At 39.9% G+C, this 22,374-nt stretch overlaps 1 protein-coding gene across 10 annotated transcripts in view; it reads right to left on the bottom strand.

Annotated features, from left to right (window-relative positions):
• Nucleotides 1–22,374, bottom strand: part of AGAP1 (ArfGAP with GTPase domain, ankyrin repeat and PH domain 1) — a 402,057-nt gene that overhangs the window by 149,447 nt on the left and 230,236 nt on the right. For all 10 annotated transcript variants that reach the window (XM_052791201.1, XM_052791202.1, XM_052791204.1 and 7 more), the window contains one exon: nucleotides 357–461. In XM_052791201.1, coding sequence (XP_052647161.1) covers nucleotides 357–461 — 105 coding nt within the window. The remainder of the gene's footprint in view (nucleotides 1–356; nucleotides 462–22,374) is intronic.

Genomic DNA, 22,374 nt, shown 5'->3' with positions numbered 1-22,374 from the left:
TCTTTATGACATCTAGGACACTTTTTCTTATAAAATGCTTCTGTTTTTTAATTCTGGAATCGACAACAAGTCCATAAAAGCATCAGCACAAAATAAAGGCTTAAACCGTTTCAGCTGCCCCTCAGGATGCAAGGGAACCCCAGTTCCAGGGGACTCAAAGGAACTTGACTGTACTCAGGCTTGCACCAGGGAATTTTATTTCAGATTATGCCTTTTTGAGAGGGAGGGGAATGAAGAGAGAGAAAGAAGTTCCTCCACCAAAGAGGGCTCAACAAAATCACATCAGGACGAAGTCGCTAACACTGCTTTATCAGAGCCTGATGCTGCTGAACATCCAGAGAGCGTGGTGTACTTACATGTAAACTAGGATGGTAGGTCAGCACACCGTTGTCGCACAACGTCACATATTTCTTCTTCCACTCTTTATTCAGTGACTTGCCACTTCGCTTTAGCAGCATACCCTATTAGAAGAAAAAGGAAAAAAGATTAAACACTCTTTTGCCAATGCACAACTATTTAAGACACAGGAAGAGACAACTATAATTGCCAGCATTTTTAGATACGCTTTCTCCTGCAAGTTACTCATTTTCCCCTGCTTCTTGCATGATGCACGTTTTCTCCATCGGCAGCTTCAGTGTTTGCAATTTAGGAGGAAAAGCTCTAAGCACGGCTTTCATAAAGCAAGTCATGTAAACAGAAAAGACTGTATCAGCACTGGCTTTGTCCAATGGGTAGAGAAAATCCTTTTGTATTGAATTGCATGCCTCAGGAAAGCACATTTTAATGTGACACAGAGTAAGGTTACACGTATGCACTCCTAGTTGATAAAGACACCATGCTCACTGCATTTCCTAACCCTCTAAAATAAATGATGAACCCAGGTTAAGCGAGGATCCTACTGTGTGGCTTGTGCTCCCTTCAGCATGTTCCTGGGGATTCCTTGTTGTCCAGGCTCAGCCTCGCCACAAGCAGGGAAGAGCACACGATTATGTTCTCATTCCCTTTGCAGTAAGGTGACACCACAATGGAAATCCTCTTAGCTGTTCGTTCCAGCAAAAGAGACACCAATTCTAGGCAAGAGAAGCAAAATGGAAACAGGGCAAATACAAAGTTTTTCCAATAAATTCTGGATAATTCAATGAAAGAGGTGTGATCAGAGAGGAAAGGAGGTGAGCAAGGCGACTCACCTTGCCACAAATCATATTCAACGTAAACATCAGTGATGAATACTAACTATCAACAGCTGAGATAAAAAGTCATCAGCTCTTCATATGGGCAAGGACTACTTCTGCATATTAACCTGTTCTCAGCTTAAAAATAGAATTCATTTAGAAAAGCAAAATATAACATGCTGTAGCACACTGAAGGTGGTAAATCAAGCCATGCTTTAGCAATGCACTTCCCTAGGAAATTTTAATTTCCAAAACCAAGTCAGAAGGCAGTTCCTAATGAGTTCATACAGTACTTTAGTTATTGAAAGTCCTTCTGAAATGTCCCAGTGGAGACACTAGGTACAGTACCTACCACAGGGACTCACTGTTTCACAGATCAAGTTCCGATAAAAGCAGACACTTACATTCAACTGATTAAATCATAACTAGGAATCTAAACCAATACAAACTTCAGTTCTCTAATCCCCATGAGTTTTTCCATTCTCATTTTCCATGGAACTTAAAAATTGGAAAAACAGAACATAGAAGGATGTACTACCAAGCACGGTGCTTCCAACTCCCACAAGTTGTTTTTGTTAAAGCAGGTTAAACCCTTGAAAGCCAGTTATGCTATATGTTTTCCCATTAAACCTACAGCTTTATAAAGCAATCTCTCTGCAGACCCAATCCCAAAGCCACGAGGGGACAAAGGGCAGTTCTGCGCAAATCCTCCAGAGCTAGCAAATTCCAGATATTAGAACTTTCAGCTGAAGTCCCTTGCCACAATCCATATGAACTAACAATTCTCCTTTTGTGACCACAGAGATGATCCCAGCAGAAAAGCCAAGTTCACAACTGCCTGTTCCTGGACACACACTTTGAATAAAACTTCAGAGAACAACCATTCACAATTCAAAGCAATCTGTGGATGGGACCATAAAGAAAAGCTTGTGTCGGATGACTGAATTACACAGCGGTACAAACTCCGAACTTTCTGACCGTCTGGGGGTCAGATTCCTTTTTTTCTGTGCTGTTCCTTGCTATGACTCAAACTTTTACAAGAGAGAACGGGGTTTCTGAAACACTTTCGTACAAAAGCTTCTGCAAGTGCTAGTCGCACATCCCAATTACCGTCTTCCAGTGGTTAGAGACGTTGTTTTCTTCTATTAAAAAATGAAAGCTTATTTCTGCCTTTGACTTGTATGTTTGTCTATAGTAGGTGATCTGTCGCTTCACCTTTCCAATCTTTCATACCTCACCTGCAGCTCATTCGCTCGCGTTTAGGGGGACCCAATTCTAGTTATCGCTGTGCTGTGGGGATCAAAAATTACTGTTTCCCTGCACTGGTTTGTTCTTCAGACCTTTTAATGGGGAAAAAGCTGTAAGGATCACAACGGTGATTTCCCCCCCCGCCCCTTGCCTTTCTTTTGAAGTTTTGAAGAAAGTAAAATATATATATTTCGCACCTTTTAAACTGTCCCTTTGCTATACAGAAAATGTGTCATTACTTACGTAATTTTAAATTCATGCCAATTATAAACTCAATAAATAGTGAAAACCTACCACTTCCGTGACTTTTACTACATAGAAGTTTTGCTACTATCTAGGTAAGAATTATGAATTTCTATTTTTGGAGCTAAATGAAGAAAATTATTCAAAATGAGGTTTCACCTTGCTTTTAAAGTGGAATTCCGTGCTTTCATGTAAAAAAAAACCCCAACACGTCAGCATTAAACATGGACGATGTACCTTTTTGTGTCTGACTAATAAACCAGACTTCCCAATCCATTTTCTTTAGGTACTACCTTGGCAAAAATAATAGGTTTTCATATTATGTGAGAATTAAAAATATCTTCCAGTACCTGCAGAGGAAACTGCTCTGAATACAAGGAGCTAACTTAAATTGTTATGAAGCAGAGAAGCCCATATAAACCACACTCTTTTGTCCCCCAAGGCTAGAGACCACCACTTTGTCTGTGGTAATTATATAGAATAGTCTGGAGAAATGCTCTTAGTATTGGAGTTTAGCTCAGTTATAAATGCACTTTAACGTTAACTAAACTTAAAAAAAAATAAATGGCCCAGATATGACAAGAAAGGTTACTTAAAAAAAAAATGAGAAAGCCCTTCACTTCAGTCACATTATGTCTACATTTAAGTCACATCAGATACTCTGGCTAGGAAATGAGATACATGGGTTCCCACTGACCTTTGGTACCTCCGAGGCAATTTAGAGGTAGCTTGGGCACATCTCCAATCACGGCCAAACAGGCCCCCACATACACACAGCACATCAGAAAAAACACATTTAGCCTCCAAGCTATGCAGTAAAGGACTAAGTAAATCAACTTCTACTTCAAAATACCAATTTTTTTGGTTGAAATAATCTCTCAAATTATTATTAATCAGATAACATTATTTCTCCTAATTTGTATGAAATCTTTCATTTGTTACAGTCTTTCATCTGCAACTTTAGCCCTGCAGTTCAGTGTAGCTGACCCAAAGCCTCCAGATTCAACACTAAGAATTTAACACCTCCAATTTCCTCACAAACTGAGACAAATGTCACACTTCGAATTACATTTTTTTTACCACCTTCCCTCCAAAATTGCAATTCTGTGTCTAACGGAGGAATGCTTCTCCTACCAGACTGCGCTAGCTTGTACTTCTAATGAGCCACAGGAAAAAGACTTCAACCAGAGCGCACGAAGTTCACTTCTTGGGTTTTGCTTGAGGAACTGCGTCACTGTACAAAGCAAACGGAGGAACCGTCTGTACGTACTGCGAGCTCTTTATTAGTAATGTGTATGCTCCGTCTAGTCCCAGGAGGTCATTGCAAGCCAAAAGCAATGTTAAGTGTACAAGCTTTAAATAACTTACAAAGTTAATGTAATGAATGTAAGTGGTATCTGAAATCCATCACTCAGTGGCTTGCTGTAGCCTCAAGCTGTGATAAAACACCACTCATAAATTTATATTAAAACTCTGTTCAATAGCAATTATTTACCAACAAAGATTTATTGATTGCATTTGCTGTTAGAGACTGGGGCCCTAACTGAGTCAATCAGCTTACGTTGTTGAGCTTCAGGGCACCAGGAGAAGTTACAGACTGCCATCAGGCTCTGCATCACGATCATTACCGTGAGAGCAGGAGCAGCTAATGAAAAGCCACCAGTGTAGGATTGATTGGACTTAAGGTAGAAAAAACCACTCAACACCAGTCAAGGGACTACTACGCATAATATACACAGTTCATCTGAATACACAGTAATTGGCTAAATCTCACCACTCCAGGTGCCTTCCTGTGAGCTACAAACCTTGCTTGTTTAAACAACAAATGAAGACAAACAGCGAAAAAATTATGAATTTGTTTTATGGAAATATTTCAGGTTTTAAGCACCAAATTATCAGCATTAAAAAAGTGACCTCTTGAAGTTGCTTAATACTGCATTGAAGATGCTGGTAGGTGAGCCACCTTAATTTTTCAGACGGGCCGCACAGACGGTAGCAGAATACACTGACTGACTTCCCACAAATAAATGTCATCAAAATGCACATGCTGATCGTCAAGAGATGTCTACAGCCACTTCTTGGCCCACAGAATGAATACCATGTGTGAAGCAACATACTTTGCATGCCCTGTTGTGCCCCACTTTAATTTTCCCACTTTTCCATGTACTTTGGATTTTCCAGGGGCCACAAGATACAAAGGGTTTCACAAACAGGATCACACCAGTGATCACAGTTTAACTGACTGCATCTTTTTTCACATTTGCTCCAGCTGTAGCACTTGACTTGAGGTTTTTGGGGTTTTGTTTGTTTGTTTTAATAGGATTTGGTACATTTGACTTTTCTTGGCATGCCAAGTAGAAATGGTAGAGCCCTCAAAGTCAGCAGAGCCAAGACTGGACCTTCTGGAAAATGAAATACAGTAGTTTGGCTTCCATTTTCTTTCAGAAGCTTATACCACTGTCATGGCTGAGGTAATGGCATCATGCAAGCTTTTCTTCCTTCCCCTCCATAATTTTTAGCCAACCCCATACTGTTACTCTGATGTTGTTTTGACAGAATGAAATATGTAATCTCACACTTAATCATTAAAAGCATAAATTCTTAATTTTCCACTCAGGTCTTTAGTTCTCATAACTATGATTAGCAGCTAGCAGTGCTATGAAATTTCTGCAGCTCCATCATTTGCATACTGTTCACAAAAGAAAAACTCACACTTGACAGAAACATCCTCCCTCAAATAACTGCAAAGGTAACCATTCTTAGTCAGGATCACAAACTAACTGTTACGTATGAATTCTAGTAAATGAAACATCTGCTTCTTTTAAATCTATTAACATGGTGAACAAATGCTGGTAAATCCTCCAGGTTTGCATAACTAGCCAACTCTAGGTAGTCTGGCCAGCAGCACTGGGACTAGTCTAGGTTGTCCTAATAACAAACGAGATTAATTCTTAATTGATACTTGTTGCTTCCAGAATATTTAACTGTAACAGCTTTCCAGTCTTAAAGGCCATTCTTCCAGCATATGGTAGACATCAGCTCAAACTGTTTCACCTACAGACAATACCTGCATGCTATAGGAAGCTTATGGGAGTCACTGCTCTCTCTTCAACAATTAATCTGAGCAGACACGAGAGTATGCAACTAATCCTCTAGGGAATAAACTGCTGAGGATGCCCAGTGTATTTGGAATCCTTCCATACAAATGTAACTTGCTTTCTTGATCTCCCAAACTTAAGTCTTTTCTTCCCAGGAATTTAAGGGAATGCTGCTTGGTCTTTTGGTCAATTCACTGTGAAGCTGTTTTAAGTTTTTACAGTTGGAAACCTGCAATAAACATCTCTTAGAGTAACAGGGCAAAATTGGGGACCAACTGAACCACAAAACAAAGGCTACAAGAAAGTGCAGTGCCTGTAAAGAGAGCTGAAAACAGGAGACCTCAAATGTTCTCAAACTTCAGTATCTAACAATAACATTGCAAAAAAACCCTAAAAGATCCCATATATTCTTACTGCAGTCAGGCACACAGGAAAAAACCCCCACACCTTCCTTAAAAACTGGCACTACAGCAGTAGCAGAGTTTTGCTACAGATTCAAAGACGCTTCCCGATTGAAGAAACTATTTAAATCTATGTTATACACCAGCTTTACGAGAAAATGAAATCAGACATTGAACCCAATTCTCTTCTAACATTCCCTAAACACAACACAGCCCTAACTCAGCGCAGCTGGTAATTACACCATGAATGGTTACCTAATGCTGAGGCTGATCAGCCATTATTTCCATCTGGAGACAAAATAAAGAGAGGATCTAAGATCTGACTTGGAACAAAAGATAATACCTTTACTAAAACTTGAAGGACAATCAACCTGCAACCCATTATTTCCAAGCTCTCTGCACAGAAGCTACTAAAAAAAAATTAGAAGATTTACTGAAAAAAATCCCAATGCTGATTAAGCAAGTCTTACAGTTCATTGTAGCACCAGCAATGAAGATTACCACCTCCAATAAAGAATGGCTACCAAATTCCTGCAAGGAACCTCAGCATGGAAGACACGGTAAATGGGAAGAACAAGCTTAGTGCTCACTGTTACTGCGTTTTTATTTCTAATGATTGCTCCAACAATTCAGCCTCCAGATTTTGACCTCATCTGCCAACTGTGGGTAATGCACAAGTTCCTCTGATATGCAGCAAGTAATTTTAAGGGAAGTTTTCACAACTCCCCTGCTTGCAGCTGCAGTTTTTTTAAAAGGTAGGCTATGTACTTTCAACACGGCATGGACAAGGATTCCTCAAGGATGTTGCTGAGCATAGGAACCTACTAACCTTACTTAAAAGCACGATGTGGTTGAAAAGAGACAACTGCACCACAATTTGGGGACTAGAGAACAGGAACCATCATCTAGCACATCACATTCACCCACCTAAAGAGCAACTTTCCTAAGAGGCAAAAAGATGATCACACAAGAGCAGTCACCCTGGTGTCCAAAGAAGCATTTGAATGGAAAGCTAAAGACCCAAACCTGCCACCGTATCCAGATGGAGCAATAAACACACTGCTCTGGCAGAACGTTGCAAGTCCAAAGCTGCACATGCCTGCACAACGGCCAGGATAATACTCCAGACCCCCAACAGGCATGTCAAAAGACAATGCGGTACACATAGTTGAAGAACAGGGATGCTCAGCAAAGTAGGAGTCTTCTTGAGTTCTCCTTCAATTCACAGCTTTGTGAGAAGGGGCACTCTTTCATTAGCCCTAGTTTATGATTATTTCTAAAATTAGACTTTATAAAATCAACAGCACATTGCATAATACTCTACAGTTAGCTATACGTCCCTTCAACAGAGCTTAATATTCAAATGTGTTACAAAATCCAATTACATATTTAAAGGAATGGCCCATCTCTCGCTCTAAACCCAGTTTACCACTCTGAACGAGCCACAGCACCTAGCAAGTAACAATATTTTACTGCCTTACAGTAGTTTCTGCCTCTGTTGCCTTCCGAGGTTTATTCCACTTACCCTGGACTGTTTTAAAAAAAAAAAAAAAAAAAAAAAAATCACAGCCCTTAATAATCACAAGTAGTTGGTTTATTAACCCCTTGGCATTGGCAGTTGTGGTTTCCCTGACACCATCGTCAGTGCTAATGTGAAATGCACTGCGATGCAAATCATTATCTTGGTGTCGGAGAAACCAGACGGCTGATGCCAAGGGGTCTAAGTCAGCAGTAAAGGAGCTGGCAGCAATCGGCTCCATTTGAACTCTTACCTCTAGCTGCAGCACCAGCATCATGCATTCCACTCTAACTACGCTGGCCACAAATGAAGTTAGCATCCACGCCAATCAGCTTGGTGAAACACTGCTACTTAAGACTAAAATTAAAAGGAAAAACAATGTTGAGAAACTGAGTCGGTGCAAGCAAACGTGATTGTGTGGCACAGTTGATTTGGAAAAGGGTCTAAGAGCAGAAACATTTATGGTGGTAGAAACAGCTGCAGGGCCAGCCATGAAAAAGAAGTAAAAAACCATTTACTTCCCTTAAGAAACAAACTGAGCATTGGGAGGGATGATATAAAAAAAGGAATCATCGTGCAGACATTACTACTTCTAGGTAGACTAACGGCGCTTGTTATAGTAGCGCTCCGTTCCCTGAACCCTGAAATTTTCTTTATCATATTTTATATAAAGTAGGGATTTGTGTGTGGGGGGGGGCTGTTCATGGGAGAAAAGCCATGAAAAGCTTAAAACCCAATTTTAACTTTCTATCCTGATACTATAGTGTTTCCATAGAAACATCAGGAAGACCACTTAAGAGCAGCTTTTTTTTTTGTAGCCATGTTTGGCACCATACCCCTCCCCCGGACAACCTATTATTTCACAAATGGATGCTTTTTGCAGCTTGTTCTGTGCAGGCTCTGACGAAGGGGGGAAAGAAAAAGAATACTGGATCTTTAACCAGTTCCCTTGTGGCCCCCTCCCTTTTTTGTTGGTAATATTTCTGTCATTCTGCCAGGGTATATGGTACAAAGGGTTACACTTTAATTGAGCTGTCAGCATCTCCAACAATCCTATAAAACTCCGATTATGCACGGCGGGGTTAGTGACACACTTGTTATTGTGGATGCCCTATTTGCTAAACCCGAGCCCCCCCCTCACAGGTCACATAACCCACGCGACCTTCCTGTCATTAGCCGCGTCTATTCCTACCTCACTGCTGTGAAAATCACACAAGCAAAGGCTTCAAAGCCCTTGCCAGGACTGAATTCGACCAGGAGCTAATCACCCACAAATCCAGCTCAAATGGCAATAATTGGCTAAACTGCTCACCTCTCCAGAGCTCAGCAGTAATTTGGGATAATAAAGAAAAGAATTATTCAGCTAACTGCCCTGAAATGTATGCTTTGTGACCGACACACTTCACATTTTAATAATGATGGACACAAAATCCAATTTAATACAGCATCTACTGAATAACAAAACCAAGAACACTGGCAGAAAAAAAAAGTGTGTTTTTTTTTTTAAACTGTGTTCCATATTATTGTGCAGAAAGGATTCACACTTCATGTTGCAAAATTTTGGGACCAAAAAGGTCTTCGTGAACAATCCTCAGAAACTCTGCACTATAATGGGATTTTTTAGAATTTTTTTTAATTTTTTAATCAAAAGGAGTGTCCTGCATTAAAAAATAATTTTGCTGAACAGTTATACCTCTGGCCCTTAATCCTTTGTAGGGGTAAGTTGAGAAAAATCTTTTTTTTTTTTCTTCTACAGTAGAAGGGTACCTTCTTCGTTATTCTAGTTAACAGTATTTCCTCATTGCCTCATTTTTCTTTACTTCTACACCTTGTCCTCTGGTCACAGGATTGTTGGCATCAATGACCAGACTTGCTGGACAGGTAGCAACACTCCCTGGACTGCTTCATGATGTGACCAGCCTCCCTGGACACACTGAACTGGTTCAACACTGCAAAGATACTCCACCACTCTTCCTTCCACCCACCCCATTCCTCCCTCCTCAAATCTCTCCTAAGACCAAGAAAAAAAAAAAGTAAAAAAAAAAAAGTGGGTGTGTATACACACTCATACAGAAACAATAATTGCATGCCCTGACTTGTCCTACTGTTTATATACCCAAGATGTCCAGTTCACCCAGAGGAATAGGAATGAAGATGACAATCCTTCAGCGATGCAGTTAATGTATGTTGGGCAACTAGAATCCTCTCATCATTGTAGTAGAAAAAAGAATAAGAAACCTAATGAGAAAAAATTCCTTCACCCCCTTTCACCAACTCACCTTACCTGCTAAGGGAAATTGTACATACTGAATTAGCATCTTCCAGACATATTGCCGCTTCAGAGTTACTGAAATGTTACAAAATGTACCCATAACTCTAAAACTCAGCAAGTGAAATGTCTCTTCACACCAGGCACGTTTTCTTGCTGGCCTAGCACCAAGTGGTACGTACAGATGAATTTTGAGGGAAGATGTGTCAATGTCCCTGCATGCCAACTGCCAAAAAGGTCCAAAATCAAGAGGCACCAATTGTGCTTAGTTCAGAGAGGGATCACAAGTGCTACGTCTGTCTCAAGAAATTAGTTTAGAAATGCTTTATACCTCATTTATTTAAGGCGTTCACATACCTGCAGTTTTGTAAGTTAACAGAAGGTGAGTCAGAAAGAGCAGTCACATGAGCAGATATGTTAACAGGCTAAAAGGGGTTACCCATTAAAATGGTTGAGGTAAACGTGACAACTGGGTTTAAGCCAGATGCTATTTCCTAAAGATCACAAAATCATGTTTCATGTTCTTAAAAGAGCTGCAGAAAACAGGAAAACCCATTTAGTCATAACCATATTTCTTGTATTACCTGATTGTTACAACAAGGATCATTTGGAAAAGATATTTTAATATAGTTGTAACATGAATATATACTTTGTTTTCCTTAGAATAGATTCTCTGGTACAGTTTTTTAGGTCTTGTGAAGAGAGGAAAAAGATGTAGACACTACCCTACTCTATGCCGAGATGGCGTCTGAGCTGGTTACAGGGAGGCCGCCATGTTGTTCCAAAAGGACATGTGGAAGAGCAAAGCCACCACCTTGTGACACCTGAGATGTAATATATATTCTGAAGACCACAGCCCATTCTGGACACAATAAACTGCCAACTACAGCCTACATTCAAGCGAACACATTGAAGCACTTGTGCTATAAATTTCATCTTAAAAAAGAGGAAAATATTTGGATAAATGTAGACCATGCCCAGACACACATGGCAACTGTAAAAAGAGACAGCTATGACCACATCCCTTTGCTATTTGCTTGACATATGAGTTGACTTTGAGCTAAACAAACTGTTTATAAAAAAATGATGATTTATCTACTAACGGCAGCAGAGACATGTCCTTTTAAATAATCCTTTCCAGAACATACACAATTGTCTTTTTTTTCTTGCAATCAAATGACTTCTGATTGTGCTGATGAATCAGTCTGTACTTTATCATCTGAAAACAAAATCATTCTGGCTTCAGCTTGAACTATATAAAAACGTGTAGCTATTCACCCAAAAACCTTCCAGCACTGGTCAAGAGCCATGACTTGAGTCGCACTGTTTGGTCCTTTGAGAGAAGAAATGCATTTTACTGGGTGTAAAATTTCCCTGAAAAAACCCGACACACACCACCTTAGATGACTTCTGCTGATCAACAGTTCTCTAGAAGACAGGAAACAAGGGGCTGTGGGTTTTCACCTTTCGTCAAAGAACAGCTCAGTGTCTAGTGGAGAAGAAAGGAACTTCCCCAGTTCCCAGAAGCAATCCACAGCACCAGCAGGGTCAGCGAAGGAGGCTGGCACCTCTCTTTAGCACAAACATGTAATCAACATTTCTGAAGCCCCCTCATTGCCTACTCTGTATTTGATGACTCTCCTGTATCAATGTGTCTCTACACATACAATGCTTCCCTGAACCCTAGTGAAAACCTATCCAGAGCCACTTCCAGGGATTTAAGGGTACAATCTAAAGACAACTTTCAAATACAGGTTTATTACACTGTGTTCTTTAATTGTTACTATAAAAAGGCAAAGCTACTTCTGTCATTAACAGAAGAAATCCATTTTTACTATGACAGGTGTTATAGAAATTACAGTTAACAAAATATGAGAGACATTACCAGTGTCAGTCATTTGAAAGAACTTTTCTGAGAAATTATAAATCAATGCTTTTGACAACGTTATTATTAGGATTCCTGAAGTAATAACCTGAGACAACCCAAAATTTATTTAATATGCCTCAAACCAGTACTTCTGAGAAAAAAGGCTAGTTTTGTCTGGGCCTGCTTTGCCTTACATACACAGCATACACTCCTCCTCTCCCCCACTTACCAAGTTTAGCATTAATCAGTGCAATTTCAAAATAAAGGATTCTGCATATTGTGTCAGCAAGTTAAAAATTGTAATATTGTTTTTATGTTAAAATCACTCCAGATATACTACATAGGAAGTATTGTATTTCATGGCTCATTTGCTTCAACAGATATTAAGCTTCAGTCAACAATTAACTACTGACACCTTTTTTTTAATTTATTTTTTAAACCAAGAAGATTTAGCAGAAAAGCTAAGGCACAACTTGGATTTATTAGATGAATGCTCATTCAATGTCATCAGTTTATTTTCTTTCTATAAAGTAACCATTCTTGAGAACGATAGGGTCACTGAATCTACATTTCAGCTGAATTGAAATTCAGATTTGAGCCACGCAGCACATATTTTTAGTCCGAAAATTGCTGTAAGTGCATCAGTTTAAAAGACCATTTAAACCGTTAATTGTTTTTCACTTACCATATAAGAGCATTCCCAAACACACCATTTAAGTGAACATTTAAATGGTGTTTAGTATACAGCACTTGCTCTATTTATACTGATAGGAAAATAGTGCGCCAGAAGATGTTAGCATCTGGAGCCATTTGCCAGTTTTCTGCAACAAACCCATCGGTGCTCCCTTACACTTCAGCCTGGGTTCACGGTGCTACTGCTTCAAAGGCCGGACAAAAGATGAACCATCTCAATTGCTACTTTCTGAATCAAAGGACATTTTTACTGTTATAACAACAAAAATAAGGTGTTGACAGAAGACTTTGTCCTACCTCTCTGTCCACTCAGAAGCATGTTACAGTGCACTTGAGATGTAAACCCAACTCATCACACAGATGTAAACCCATGCCATATTTTGAATTTCACAGGGCATTTCCATCCATCAGAAGCCTTAAGAATCAGGAAGCAGATGATCCATTTTTGGATCACTAGCTTATACCCAAATGATGTCAGAAAAGGCACGTTATGTGACACTAGCTAGGGTGGTCTGGCCCACAAGCCCAGAGGAGTATAATTAACACAAGATGTTGTAACGAAGGTAGCAGTGACTAAATTCCCTTGGAAATGTCTCCTCCTAGAAATGGCTGGTATATAAGGCAGTGGCAAAGCGTGATGGTCCAGAAAGAATATCCCATTACTGAAAGCACACAGCTAGACCATGCTCCGCTTTAGGCATTTCTGGCAGCACATCTGTGAGACACTTCTGGTAGCATCAGATTTTTCAACATGAAACTGTAAAGGTAGGGTCAATACTTTATGTGCAATCTGTAATACAGAATATGGGTTGTTTTGACACACCTCAGGTAATTTAATGCACTGGTCACTCAGCATTTTAATGGTTTAGAGTACTTGGTAACGACAGCAGGTATAGCAAAGGCTGTTATCCAGCGCTATGTATTTCTATGAATGAAGACTTAAATCTGAAGGAATCAATCCAGGATTTTTTAAAGCAGAAAACCAAAAGATGTTTCCAGAAACAAAGATATTCGGTCGTCCCAAAAATCATGTAAAGATACACACAGCATATTTTCCCTACGAGTAGTCTTTCACACATGTTGATCACTCAATTTTAAGCATATATGCAACACCATTAATATTTTAGTTGAACAGGCAACAGAAGAATACCATACAAGTGAGCTGCTCTCCTCCAGAGGCTATTACTGTTTTATGAGAGAGTATCTGAGAACCAACTAGCTTGCAGGCGATACAGAAGAACACTATGTTCGGAAAAGGTAATTTATAAAGATCATTTATGGATTTCTCTGTGCAGTTTCTTGGCTGCAGACTAGGCATGTTATAACATGTTGGAGACAATCTCCCTCAAAAAAATATGATCCATTATTTAGTTAAGTAATCAGCCATGGACAAGACGAAAGACTAATTTTTAACCACCTTTTCCAACTTTCTATAGATAAAGAACATGTTTGTAAAGACAAAAAAAAAATGTATATAAATAAAAATGCAAGGTACCCAGAGTGCGGCTAATGGGATTTGACGCTGGCTTTAATTTTAATGAAGAAAGTTGCCAGTAGCAACAAAACTGTCAGCAGCAGCCAAGCACCATTAATAAAGACCCAGACAACATTAGTGGCACAGCAACAGTACAAAAGGTTCCCCCCGGTTCATGCTGTGCTAAATTGGCTGCCCAATTTTTCTTAAGTGTCCATACTATTTAGAAGACAATTTATTAATTTTTGTCATCCATTGTCAGTTGACAGGCCATCATTTTGCATCCCGAATTTGAGATGAAAACTAATTGAAAAGACTGGCAGTATTTATGAGGGGTATTATTTGTCAATTATGGCTGATGATGGTACTTGGTACCACCAACTTTAATACCCCGTGCTCGGGTGTGTCAGTCAGACTTTTTTTGTCATTTCCACGTTAGTTCTACAAAAGTGACAAAAAGCAATGATCAAATCAATTTAGAAAACTCGTTAAGGAGGAAGGGCCCATCAATCCCTGCTCTGAAATCACCAGAGTGGGGGGAAAAAACACCAATGTCACCCAGGAAATCACAGCTTTCTCTCAATGACACCTTCCAGGAAAAAAGCCCACTCTCTTTGTCTCCTATAAACAGAACAGATTTGCAAATATGTCATGATTTAAATTATCCCTGCAGGTTTATCCAGGCTGCCTAAAACAGAAGGTTTTGCTATCTTATCACTGCTCTTAAACTGCTTCTTTGCAAGTCTGAATGCCTCAAAGGCCCTCAAATTCCTAGCTGCAAAGTGGCAAATCTTAAGTCCAAGCATTCCAACTTTCCTCTTACTACATCAAGTTAGTTATTTAAAAAAAAAAAAAAATTTTTTTAAAAAGCTTTTACCATTTGAAATCTTCCATCACTGTCCCTAATATCTCTCAGGAGAACACCCTGTAAAACAGTACCATAATTTGAGCAAACCAAAACAGTATGTACCTCATGCTGTATCCTAGAGATTTAAAAACAAACAATTAATACCCTGGAAGAGCAGAAATCTGACTGCTACAGGCAATACATCATACCCTTCTAGGAAGACAGGATCGCTCACACGCTGAACTGCCTGTAGTGTTATGGTATTAGCTGCTATCAGTATCAGCATTGGCTTATAATTTCAAAAGGATGTTTATTTGCATTCACAACTCTTGCCCAGTCTTTCAGAAATATTCTCCTATCTTCCAAACTCAAAGACGCTTACAACAATGGTGACGCTGTTATCAGCAATTAGCAAAAAAGAACCCAAGAAAATCCCAGCTTTGAAAACAGCCAAGAAAATTAGGTTACACCATCCATGTCTAGGCCTTGCTTTCTGTGTTTTCAACACAAAGTTTTTCTTTTGAATCACCAGAGCATTTTGAGGCCTCACTCAAGTGTATCACCCCAACACTCCTGGGACGTAATGACACGAGACACAGACTGATGCACAGCAGATGTCAGGATTGTGGATGTACATGAAACCAGACCGCATCTAACAATAGCTTCAGTTTTTTAGCAAGTGTATCTGTGAAGTGCCACAGCACCAGGACAAGACAACTTTGGGTACTGGCATTGTGAAAAATTTTACTGGTATTTCCCACGACTCCAGCAAAATAATGAAGTTGTTATACTGTTGGCAGTAGAACCAGGAATTTTATCTGTGTGACCGAAGGCTATGTGTATTGGTTTTGTGTGGCAAGGTTTTGGTAGTGGGAGGGGGTTATAGGGGTGGCATCTGTGAGAAGCTGCTGGAAGCCTCCCCACATCGGACAGAGCCCATGCCAACCAGCTTTAAGATGGACCCGCCGCTGGCCAAGGCTGAGCCCACCAGCAACAGTGGTAGTGCCTCTGGGATAACAGATTTAAGAAGGGGGAAAAGAACCCCATGCGTAACTGCAGCCAAAGAGAGGAGTGACAACATGTGAGAGAAACAACCCTGCAGACCAGTGAAGAAGGAGGGGGAGGAGATGCTCCAGGCGCCGGAGCAGAAATTCCCCTGCAGCCTGTGGTGAAGACCATGGTGAGGCAGGCTGTCCCCCTGCAGTCCATGGAGGTCCACGGTGGAGCAGATATCCACCTGCAGCCCGTGGAGGACCCCACGCCGGAGCAGGTGGGTGCCCAAAGGAGGCTGTGAGCCCATTGGAAGCCCACGCTGGAGCAGGCTCCTGGCAGGACCTGCGGATCTGTGGAGAGCTGGTGAGTGATCTCTCCTTGCCCTCATCTCGACCCATGAGCCTTTTGTTCTATTTTCTCTCCCCTGTCCAGCTGAGGAAGGGAGCGATAGGGCGGCTGTGGTGTGTCCAGCCAGGGTCAACCCACCATACTATGGCTGGTAGCTGAGTCTGTAAGAACGAGGTACCTCTCAGCTGCAGTCCACTGCTTTAAACATCCCCCCTGTCATCCTCCTGTAGACGTTACTATTTTCTAAGCTTTGAGTGCTATGAAATTTTATTTATCTCTTTCCTCCATACTTCTCTATTTAGTCTAAGTAAACTCAGTATTGATTTAAAACATGGACATTCTTTAACAAGTCCTGTAACATATGCCACTTGATTCTGAAGATCTGAACATTTGAAGATGACAGCTAAAACCTCATTTCAATATTCCTTTAGGAACAAAGCACATCATTTTTCTTTAGCAATGGCAACTAAAAAGCCTAAAACTGAGTTAATCTACTATACACACAGTTTTCTCTAATACCTATAGTAAAATGAGTATTAGAGAAGAAAATGTGTCCTGTTCAAAAGAAAAAAACTTGAAACTGCAACTACATTAACTACATGAATATGCAGTTTATTATTAGTTCTGTATATTTAATTTATTAGTTTTTTTATATATGTAATATATATATTTACAATACACTGTTGATAAAAAAAAATCCAGTGAAAACTAAACAAGAAAAATATTCTTCTATCATAAAACCAACCATGTAAACACTAGTTCAATCCAGACTGTATCCATCCTATTAATCCACACCCATTTTCCAGAAGACACTGTCAGCTTTGCTTTAAAAAAATTGTTCAGGGATAGTATTTCCCAGTATCTTACATTTCAGACTCAAATTTAAAGCAAAAGCTTTTTTCCCTCCACTGTTTCCTAGAATTAAAAGTAATGCGCACTTATCCTTTTGCATGAGGTAACATAATACAAGGTTGATAGTAATTTGAAGTACAAATTCTCAACCTTGAAAAAATTCTGGTGCAGTTCTTACATTATAGAGATCTTACCTTCTTTTCTTCCACTGTATTCATGCTTGGTCTCTCTCACATATCAAACACAACTAAGTGCCTTTGGGGGATGAGAAGGCTGTTTGCTCCCTTCGATTCACTTCCAGTTGCAAGATGCAAAACCAGCTGTTCTGACCCACAACTAGGAGCTGCATGTAGGAAAATCCATGCATGCTACGAGAGGCTGCCCTAGCTGCATTAAAAGAGGGCAGAAAGACTGCTGATCATCAGCAGAAAGGTTTTAATTTTTTCATCACAGAATTAGTGAAATGGGGCTGGAGTGGTTGGTCAAGGCACTCCAATATCCCACTGGCAACTCTGTCTCCATATACTACATACAGTTTAAGAATTTAATATATCAGTTTTGGGGTGAGGGGTTAGGACTCATGCACAGAGACTTAGGCTTCCTTGGGCATTTGTATTTTTCTCTCATCTGTGCATTAGTGAAAAGTGCCAGCAAGTTGCCTCCACGAAGCCCTTCAGAACGGCAGCAGTATTCCCATCAGAGATGAGTAGAACCTGCAATGCAGCAGGACTCTGCTGCTGAGAACAGAAGACTTTATACTAGGGCAACATTGATTTTTCACTCTTCTTGGAAGCGATCCTCCAGCAATCTTTTCTTCCTATTTTAACCAACCTAAGAGAAGCTAAATTCACTGAAATACAAACATATATGTCACTAGTGTTCCAGAAGTGTCAATGTCAGCAATGTATAAAACACGACTTTGCTCACTAGATTACCTGCTCACCACCTAGATTTATGAAATCAGAACACCACGTTGGAAGGACCTCTGGCGGTCATCCAGTCCCGCCCTCTGCTCAGAGCCAGGCCAATGTGGATCAAGTTTAGGGCCTTCTCCAGTTGACTCTTGAGAAGTCATCTCCAAGGATGGAGATTTCGCAGCCCCGTTAGATATCTGCTCCGATACTTGAATGCCCTCTTGGGGGGGGGGGGGGGGGGGAGTTTCTACATCTCTAATTGGAATTTCCCCTGTCTCAACTCATGCCAAAACATAAGTCACAGGATTGCTTCCTTTATTCCTCCATTAGATCAATCCGTTAGCAGTGAGGTACACAAAAATTTGCTTTCCCGTGCTTGGATAAAGTACACATCTTGCATAACTGAAGAGCTTCACAAACCGCAAGCATCACAGCACGGCAGCTGCAGGGTTGTAAGACCCACTAGGACAATTGCTAAGCTATTATTCCAAAATGGAACAGGTTTGTTCTGCCATCAGTAATGTCTTTTACACAGTTACATTGTCATCTTAAATGGAGGTTAACTAATATATTACTGATTTAACTTTCAGTAAGATACTAGAAAGGCATATGTGTGCCCAGGGAAGCTTCTGCTGCTTGAGTCCAAAAGGAACTGAAGTCAAACTAAAAATGCATATTGTCGCTGAAATGACAAGGAAAAAGGAAAGCTCTACCAGTCTACTTGGAAATTAAGGAGACCACAGAAGAATAATGCTTTATATATTTTCAAAAAGAATCAAGCCTTTCTTGTATCAAGAGACTTAGTTACATTTTCAAGTGCTGCCACTCAGATTAAGGAGAAACAGTGCTCATCCGAAGCCTGAAGTCAATATTGTAAGACACGGGAGTCTTCATCTCTAATTCAAAAATTCCAGATGAAGAGAAAACCCACAGACTTGTTTCTGAACATTTTTCTCCTCCAGCAGGTAAACCTGTCTATAAAACCAGCTCAGTGCCACAAGTGTACTGTAAACACAGCAAGAAAGCTCCTTTTCTCCAATGCATCCGTAAAAGGACTGTGCTTTGATAGAGGATAAATTCAATGTCCGAATCCCCTTAATCTAGCTCAACAGGCAGAGAGACTAGACACCTTTTACAGTCTTGATGCTTTTTAAGATACGTGTCTGAAGTTTCTATCCCTACTGCAAGCAAACTAGTTCAACCCACAATATAAGGGAGATAAGGTCACCAAAATAAACAGTGTAAAATCTAATTTATTTTCTCAGTATTGTTGTGGTGAATTGCACAGCAGAAGAAATTAAGGGTTCTTTGTAAGCATCCTAACTTTCTGGAGAAATGCACCATTTCTTTTACTAAATCTACCTTTTTAACCTCTTTGTTGCAAAGTGTCAGCGGCGTATCAGCGCTGGGGAGAGTGACTAACACACAGAAGCCGCTCTCCGAGCTATCGGGAGTCCAATCTGGAGTTCACCTACACGTTAACTCCTACTGCTAATTCATCATCCCAGCACCCGACAGCTAGGCTGATTGTGAGCTCTACAGGACAATAAGGGTCTCGGCTGACCACCAAAAATCAGCCCAAGGGAGGAGGGGTTGATGGGCACGGACCTGGAGAAGGCCTAAGATAAGTGCTGGCTGTCAGTGCAAGGACAAAGAAGGGCAGGCCCTGGGGAGAGAAAGGAGATAAAAAAAAAAATCTCGACAACTGCTTTATCTGATGAGGGTTATGGCTAATTAATTATAAACTCAATTACCTAACCCTTACTTCAGCAGTCTCTATTCATTAAGAGATAAAACCTGACTGACTGCGAACTTCCTCTTGCACACATGCACGCACAGCACGCTTACTTTGGATTTGCACACTTTAGCACACAATTTCTTAAAAAAGATCTCCAAAAGCCTTCATACCTGTCAACTCTGTGCTCGCAGGATGGAAGATTTCTCCTTTTTTTCCCCCTACCACCCAAAGCACCCTCTGTTGCACAATGGGAGGGCCAGGCCTCCATGCTGTGCATTGGCATTTAAAAGCAAAAACCAGACATTAAACAATAGACATTATGGACATCAAAGCCCCTTTTCACAGCCAAGTTTCTGCCTCTATGGGCTTCTGATCTAGTTCACATTTTAAATTGAGCTTTTAATTTTGGGTGCTAAAAGTTTGGTGGTGTAGCTCGCCAGTATCAACTAAACATTATTCTTCCAAAGTTTGAAGGCAGCCAGCAAAAATGAATTGCATTAAGAAATGAACTCTAAAAACCCTTAGCCAAGCTAACGCTTGCTAATAATCCAAACTGAATTTTGCATGTAACGTATTAAAAATGTCTGTTTTATCACTATTCAGATTCCACCTGCATTCCTGCGGTGCTTGGCCTCTCCTCCAGCTTAAGTTCTTGCCCCCTTGTGTTGTGCTTGACACGAGCTCAAACAGCCTCGCAGAATCAATCCCGGCCATTAAAAGAAGGCTCCTCTTAATCTCTTTCCAAAGACTGCAGACCTGTCTCGCTCTCACCTTTTGAATACAAGGATATTCTCAAATCCCTGTTTCACTCTGCTTGCCCTCTGCTCTAGCTTTTCCATTTCTACAGGATAATGTTTTTTACATATTTTTTTTTATATGGGGGTTTCACATATATATGTGTGTGTGTATCTATCTATATATACGAAAAAGGTGATCACACTCACATATTTCACATCATCTCAGAACTTTTTCAAAGAACAATTTCTTCTGATACGCAGAATGAAGGAACCCAGCTTTGTGTCTATTTCTTACACTAAGTCCTATTTCAAATTACTGTAAACTATATTACGACATGACATTTTGGTTCATTCAAGATGTACAGCCTTTTAGGTCAGTTTTTCATACTTTGTATACACCAAATGAAATAAGAACAACACAGTAAGATAATCAGGCCAGCCGATACACATTATGCAAGCTCTTCACTGAAAAGACATCATTATATGATGATATTTAAAACTAATATTTTGGTTTTGGTTATTATTATTATTTGGTCTTGGTTATTACCTTATTAAAAAGGATTTATTTTACTAATACTTATGGTTTTGGACATGATGTAGTTTTTGAATGTTTTTGAATGATTTAGTCCAATGGTTCATTTCACTCCTACGATGCTTATATGTGCCAATGTTTTTCTGAAACTTGTTCCTGGATCTGGTTCCCTTCCTCGCTTGTCTTGCTGATACCTGACTGAGACCTTCAGTATACACTAGCTTGCTCAGCTCAACCTCTGGAGACTTTCCTAAGAAGATAAAATCTATTGTTATACAAACTTAAGACATGTATTTTTTCACTCCATAATTTAAAAAACTGTAATTCAGATTGTGTCTAATGGTCTTAAAGCATATTACATGGACAAATTCAACTATAACTAAAGGCTGTCTGCTCAGATAGAGCCTTTAAAAATTTGAGAAGAAAAATTATTGAACACCATAATCGCATTTAGTAGCCAAGTCAACTTTGGCTATCTTTTAGATAAAACGTCAAACAATAATAATAGCCTTCCTTCCATCCTGAGCTTCTATGTCTATTATGAATATAAATTCCATACTTTCCCTCACCATAACCAATTTTAAATCCCATTATTATTTTAGTATTTTATATTACTTCCTTGCTCCCCTTCTGCATTGAGTTGAAAAGCCTATGCCATGCTTTTATGGTGGAGCACCTTCCCCTGAAATACGTACACCTTTCTTTTTGGGCAATAGTTTTAAAGCTTGTCATACGAATACTACAGCTGATCTGCTCCTCGTGGTTCTTTTTAACTCCCAGTCTCTTTGACTTGATGGCATATACCACGTTTCAAGAACACGCATGTCGGAATACTCTGTATTGTCTGTACTCACTTTGACCAACAATTCTGAGGATATTCCAAAATGTTCCATTAACAAGTTTTTTAAAGCCACCCCATTCTCTTCAGGTCTCACTGTGTTCTTCACCCATAAATGCAACTACAGGCGATTACTATATATTGACTAAAAATACAGTTTTCTGTTTGTATTCTGAAAGACAAAAAAAGGTGTGCATTAGGTTTATTGCAAGTTATGTATCTGAAGTTGCCTAGGTAGCTGACATCTCTGGTCAACCCCAAAACTCAAGCTGTTATGAAAGGCAGATACACCCATCATCTTGCCTTTCTTTCCTGTAATTGTAACAAATTCATGAAATCCCTACTCAGCAGAAAGCGAAGGAATGAGCACACGCTAAGCAACAAAAAATAGAACATCTCATTTGCTTCTGAGCTCCCTTCTACCACATTTCTTCCGCTTTTCTGGGGCCCTAAACTCTTCCCCATTTTGATACAAGCATCTCCAGCACCCGAATCCAGTTGTGTTCTGACCTCACTTTTCACTAACATGTATGGAGAAGTTATTGCTCTCTCTCTATTCAGTTTTGGGAGTTGTTGCAAATACTGACTATT

Source organism: Harpia harpyja, chromosome 7, assembly GCF_026419915.1.
Source record: "Harpia harpyja isolate bHarHar1 chromosome 7, bHarHar1 primary haplotype, whole genome shotgun sequence".
NCBI classification, from domain to species: domain Eukaryota; kingdom Metazoa; phylum Chordata; class Aves; order Accipitriformes; family Accipitridae; genus Harpia; species Harpia harpyja.
The sequence above is the reverse complement of the archived record's forward strand: the minus strand, read 5'-3'. Positions and strand labels throughout refer to the sequence as shown.